At 46.2% G+C, this 6000-nt stretch overlaps 1 protein-coding gene across 1 annotated transcript; it reads left to right on the top strand.

Moving 5' to 3' along the window:
* The first annotated feature begins 2928 nt into the window (after positions 1-2928).
* Positions 2929-4487, top strand: LOC4341969 (60S acidic ribosomal protein P3-like). Its single transcript, NM_001421872.1, has 2 exons — positions 2929-3194; positions 4110-4487. Exons 1-2 carry the CDS (start codon positions 2997-2999, stop codon positions 4269-4271), a joined length of 360 nt encoding a protein of 119 aa, NP_001408801.1. The 5' UTR covers positions 2929-2996; the 3' UTR covers positions 4272-4487.
* The last annotated feature ends 1513 nt before the right edge of the window (positions 4488-6000 follow it).

Genomic DNA, 6000 nt, shown 5'->3' with positions numbered 1-6000 from the left:
GAATCTTGTCAAGTAAAACAGCCCGGAGTGATATTGTCAAACCACCTGGCACCTTCTCACCATTAGCATCACCAGTATGACAGTTACGAAGCCGCCGTTCATCAGCGAAAAATCATTGGATTGTCAGACTTCAAGCGTGAGCGGCTTCTTCTTCTTCAGAATTCCAGAAAGCAACAAGATCTTCTCAAGCCGCGATCTGCTATTATCACGGCCTGGGTGACGAATTCAAGATGAGACGCCAGCGAAAACGAAGCGGCGATGAAGCCGTCGACGTTCGGTTGCCTCGCGGATGAGGCTGCGCATGTAAGGGCAGCCCTGGCAGCGTAGGAGGAGATTTGGAATCGTTCGTCCTTGGTGTTGTAGCAGCCGCGATTGAGCTCGATGAGGCGGACGGCGACGAGGAGGTCGGTGTTCGCGAGGCGCAGGTAGCGGAGCGCGTCCCAGGTGGGGAGGTAGCGGAAGTAGGATGTGAGGAAGGTGACGAGCCCCTCCAGCGATCGCTCGGCGATGGCTCGTGTCTCCGACGACGACCTCGCTGCTGCTGCCGATGGCGCCGCCTTCGTCTTGCGCTTGCGCTTCTTGGCACTGTGATCGGGAGGGAGGGAGGAGAGGGTGTTGGCGATGATATTGGTGGTAGGGTCGGCGAAGCCGAAGCAGACGCCGGCGGCGACGAGAAGCGGGGCGAGCTCCGTCGGCCGGCGATTTGGTTGGAAGACTTGGGAATTCGAGGGGGTTTGGGACGGGGAATTAAAAGGTCGAATTCCAACCAATCTCTTATCTGGGGAAGACCTGTTAATTCGTGAGACTTGGAGGGAATTCAATGTGAAACCAAATAAGGGATGATGACTAAAAATATAACTCCCACGACCAATCTCACCATCAACTCCCTCCTTAAAACTCCCATTCCTCTTTCCTTCTCTTCCCAAACATGCCGTTAAGGTTTGGCGTCGACAGGGGATTTGATTTGATCTGATTTGATCTTTTTTTTTCCTCCCCTTTCTCCCTCGCTCCTCCGGCGGTCCGGCCTTCGACACTTCGACAGACAACTCAGGGGGGAAGACAGAGAGTGAGTGGGCCTAAACTGGGCCAGATTCAATGAATAGGAGTTCCGTGTGTGGCGTGAGGAATAAGTTCATTTTAGGTCCCTTAACTTGTCAACGAATCCGATTTTCGTCCTTCCACCGAAAAACAACATGTCTCTCAACTGTCAAAACCGGTGAAGCCCAAGGCGTTTTGGACGGCGGTTTGCGCTGACGTGATGCCTACATGGCTAATTTGACTCGGCCTAAAAATTGTGGGCCTACATGTCAGTAACACCAAAAACAATAACTTAAAAAAGGTGGGGGCCCACATGTCAATCTCACTCTCTTCTTCTTCCTCCTCACTCCCCCATCTCCCCTATCTTCATCTCTCCCCTCTCCTCTCTCGGGCGTGACGACCGATGGGCGGCGGGAAGAAGAGCGGTGCCCGGCGGGGAGAAGGGACAACGTGCGGTGATGGCCGCCGGAGGAGGAGGAGATGCGGGGAGGCGTAACGGTGGCAGCCAGAGGAGGAGGCCGTCCGCCACGCGCTGCTCCCTTCTTTCCCGTCTCCTCCAACGCCACCATGCCACGAGCTCCCCCTCCTCCAGCTCAACGACTGCCACCAACACGAAGAGGTATATGACGATACCAAGGATGAGAAGCGGTGGCATGGGGAGCAGTGCCGCGGCTGCGGCGGCGACGGCGTCGATTGGAAGAAAGAGAAGGGGAAGCCCCTCGCTCTGGCCGGCCGCAGAGGACACCGCCGACGCCATGGAGATGCTGCGGTCCAACCGGATGCTCGACACCGCCGCCATCGTCAGCCCGTGCGCCGCCTTGGTGCATAGTGGGATCTGTGCAGCAGCGCCAACTACCCGGAGGCCGACTTCCACTGCGCCTTCCGCATGTCCCGCCCCACCTTTGACTTCCTCTGTGCCGAACTCGCTGCCACTGCCGCACGTCGCCCCTTCTTTGCTACTACTACACAAGTAGCAGTAGCAAAGAACACTCTTGTACTACTTCCTTTTCAACGGACTGTCCTTGGTTAAACATGACATCTTGACCTATCTCAGCAAGTACATATAATTATTGTAGCAAAAAAGAATCTATACCAGAATACCCCAAGCATGAAAAGCATCTTTATCACTCCAGCTTGCATTCACCCATAAAGCACTTCTGATTCATCCCTCGCAATGTCACTCCATTTCGTATTCACCCTTGAAGCAGTTTGATCGGTTCATAGCTAGGATTGGGTTTTTTTCTTTTGGGACGGAGAGGTACACATTGTTTCCGAGAAACTACAATTCATCACAAAACTTGAATTTCTTGATCAAAGAAGATGCTTCAATGCACTATAGAGGTAAAAATCCTAATTTATCTTTCTTATGAGTTAGCAGTGTACATGATATCTATCACACCCGTGATGCTTAATTGTCACACATGAAAAAGGTGTTAGTTGTGTTGTTATTGCTAGAATGAGGTTAAAGGTGAGTTTTGTTGATCTGTCATGGGGAAAATCAAGGAATTGAGCAGTTGGTGGGATTGCTCACAGAGTAACATAACGAGGCTCCAAATACCAGTAATATAATTGTTCCTCATGCTGAATCAATAAAAAAATTGAGTTGATGCAAAATGATATTAAATTGAAGGATGTCAAAAAATATTTGAGTTGATCAGAGAGAACATTATTGATTTTGAAGACTTTTTTTCCTTTAGTGCAGCTTCAATCTTTCTACGATGTATTGGACTGGCTGCAAGCAGAGGAACGAAAATAAAGATTAGAGGTGGTTTTGGTATGTTTAGGCTGGGCCAAAATTTGGAAGAGTTTTTACATGGGCTTTTCATGGGCCAGAGCCTAAGCTGGCCCAGAACACCACTACATAAGCTCGGGAAACCCAGCTAGGGTTTCGATCTCCGCCTCTCCGACCTCCCGAATCCTCCCAACTCCGCCGCCGCCGCCGCGAAGCGCAAGCCGACATGGGCGTGTACACCTTCGTGTGCCGGAGCTCCGGCGACGAGTGGACGGCCAAGCAGCTCAAGGGCGAGCTGGAGGCCTCCGCCGCCACCCCCTACGAGCTGCAGCGCCGCCTCGTCGCCGCCGCGTCCGCCGCCGACTCGGCCGCCGGAGTCCAGTCCTCCTTCTCCATGGTCTCGCCCAGCTCCGCCGTCTTCCAGGTCTGCCTGCTCCCCCTCCCTTCCCATCGCGCCCTGCTCTCTGTTCCCCCCCCCCCCAATCATCTCTTCGCGTTCCTGCTTCCGATCTAACTGTATGCTTGCGCTTGTCTAGTTCTTGGCTTCTTGCTCGTTATATATGCTATAGAAGAAATATCTCTTGCGATTCATGTGCTAGCTGGATCTGAATAGCACATTTGTTCCAGATATGCGATATTTTGCATTGATTGGTAGGTAGGTTGATGTTTCATGTTCAATATATGTTTGGTGATATTCTGTCCTTGTTATGTAGCCGTTCAAATGCATCTCGTTGCAGTTTGCAGTCAACAGAGTGATGATACACATATTTTTTTAGTCTTTGTTGCTTTGTAGTGTAATTACAATGCTAGTTTAATCCAGAGGTTCACCTTCTGATCATGTGGTCAACATTGCCATCAGCATCATTTGTTCGTGTGTATTTTTATTTGGGCAAGATTGTGCCTTATAGCTGCGTCTAGCTGTTTTGCTGTTTATACAGGTGGATATGGTTCTTGGTTAGATCCCAGAAAATATCTGTGGGCTTTGACACAAAGCTCACCTTAGTAAGAGAGAAAATTGTTTGACTAATATGAATAAGCTGAAGCGACTAAATTGTCTAGCCAGATAATTGAAATTGGCATCTGTAGATTTCTGTATAATTCTTAGCATGACTGTATGTGGCTCTGTGATCTTATATCAGATTCTTATCAGTTCTTTTGCTGTTTATCGGTAATTTTTGTCACAAAGTAACCAATGTATATGTGAAGTCAATTCTAGCTTGTTGGTAGCATAGCATGCCATTATCTGTGTATTGTTGATGACTAGTGTATCAACCAAAGCTATACTCGGCATTCATAAGTCATACCATTTTATGTAGTGCTGACCACAATTCTCATACAGGTGATCATTGGTGCCGTTGGTGGTGGTGCCGCGATTGGTGGAGGTGCTGCTGCTGGTGCCGCCTCCGGTGGAGCTGCTGCCGAGGCCCCCAAGGCCGAGGAGAAGAAGGAAGAAGAGAAGGAGGAAAGCGAGGACGACCTCGGATTCTCCCTCTTCGATTAGATATCACTTCGCTTGTATCCCACAAATTTGTCATGGAGTTCTTGCAGTAGTTTTGTTGTTCTATGCATATGAACCAGAGGCTTGTGAACCTGTGAAATCTTCTTAAGAGAAATTGTGTTCTGGAATGCTGGCTGTATCTGCGTTACTTCCGTTCGACTTCATATTTCTGTTATGTTGTATTTTGCATCAACAGAAAGTTATAATCAAGTTACATGCAAAATCTATTCTTGATTGGGATAGAAGTACCAAATACCAGATATTTAATCAGAGACTCTTTTGAAACATAGAAAGCATCTGCTCTTCATAAGCAGACACTGCGAGAAAGCATCTAGCAATGGTGTTGTCTGAACTCTGTAATAGGAATGTGGGGTGCAAAATCCACAAACATACATACTGATAAGATGAAGATCGAATGTCAGGATGTATTCAAATACAATTGCTAGGTGCTGCACACTGTCAATATGTCCTCTACCGCTCTACGTTGTTCTTCAAAGAAACAAAATCTGTCCATGTATTGCCATGTAAGTGCTGCCTCAGTTGACAATATTACTGAAGATTTCCATAAGCATGTAAACTCTGCACCCAATGTGTGAATCCCGTTGCGGCCCAACTTATATTGGCCCAGCATGTAAAAATCCTATTTCGGCCCAACTTTGCTTGGTAGGTGTGGTTCTGTCTATGAAAACAGAAGGATGCTAAAATATAGTACATCAAGCACATGATAATTGAGTTTGAGTGATGGTAATATGGGTAATTGGGCATCAATGCCTGATGAAAAAGACAGATAAACAGGAACTGCATGGGTCAAGTCAAGTGGGTGAACTACCCAACTGAGTAACTGAACTGGCCACCAATGAGGCAATGATCTCTCTTCTCGACTTTGAAATGGTACCATGTGTTCATAAACTTTATTCTTAAGGTCTTCTGCTTTCCTCCTAAGTTCGGAATATAATGCTTTATATAATGACTTTCAAAGGGAACAAGTTCTTAATAGTGACATTAAAAATGAATCAGTTCCTTTAATTTGTAGTAGTACTATGCAATTTCTACTCGGTTATTACTACTTTATTAGTGCCCCTTGTAGTCCGTTTTCTATGTTTCATCAGATATCGCTGCATGCTACCACTCGACTCAAACAATATGTGATATCTGAAATTCTGAACTATGTCATGAATCATGATATACACTTACTCCCTCCGATTTCATTCTAATTGACGTTTTAGACAATGGCACGGTCTACAAAATATATCTTTGACCTTATTTTTCTATTATAATATACACAATAAATAAATGCATGTTTACTTTTATTATAGTGCTTTGAAAGATAAATCTATATATGTTTTTCTAGTTTTTTTAAACTAAATATTCTTAAAGTTATTGATGGTCAAAATTATAAAAGTTTGATCTCAACCTTGTCCAAAACGTCAATTATTATAGAACCAGAGGGAGTACTGCACATCGGTCTCTACAGCGCTCTGCATATTGATCCATCTTATATATAAAAAAATGTTAATGATTTTTTGGTGACATGTACAGTGTACATTCTCTCTCGATGGGCAGAAAGACTTTCTCCTCGAGTGGTCGCCGTAGTTTTTTCATGAACTTTGCTGTTGGAATTGGCAGTGTGTATGAGAGAAGTCATTGGCCGCCTTTGAAGACTTTTCATGAACCCACATTTTCAGTCTGACCTTGATCATCTCCCATTGGAAAAAATTACAGGTTCTTGCAT

Source organism: Oryza sativa, chromosome 6, assembly GCF_034140825.1.
Source record: "Oryza sativa Japonica Group chromosome 6, ASM3414082v1".
Lineage (NCBI taxonomy): Eukaryota > Viridiplantae > Streptophyta > Magnoliopsida > Poales > Poaceae > Oryza > Oryza sativa.
The sequence above is the reverse complement of the archived record's forward strand: the minus strand, read 5'-3'. Positions and strand labels throughout refer to the sequence as shown.

Coding starts and splice junctions, on each gene's coding strand:
- LOC4341969 (NM_001421872.1), top strand. CDS start 2,997: ATGGGCGTGTACACCTTCGTGTGCCGGAGCTCCGGCGACGAGTGGACG. Junction 3,195..4,109: donor CCAGCTCCGCCGTCTTCCAG/GTCTGCCTGCTC, acceptor ATTCTCATACAG/GTGATCATTGGTGCCGTTGG.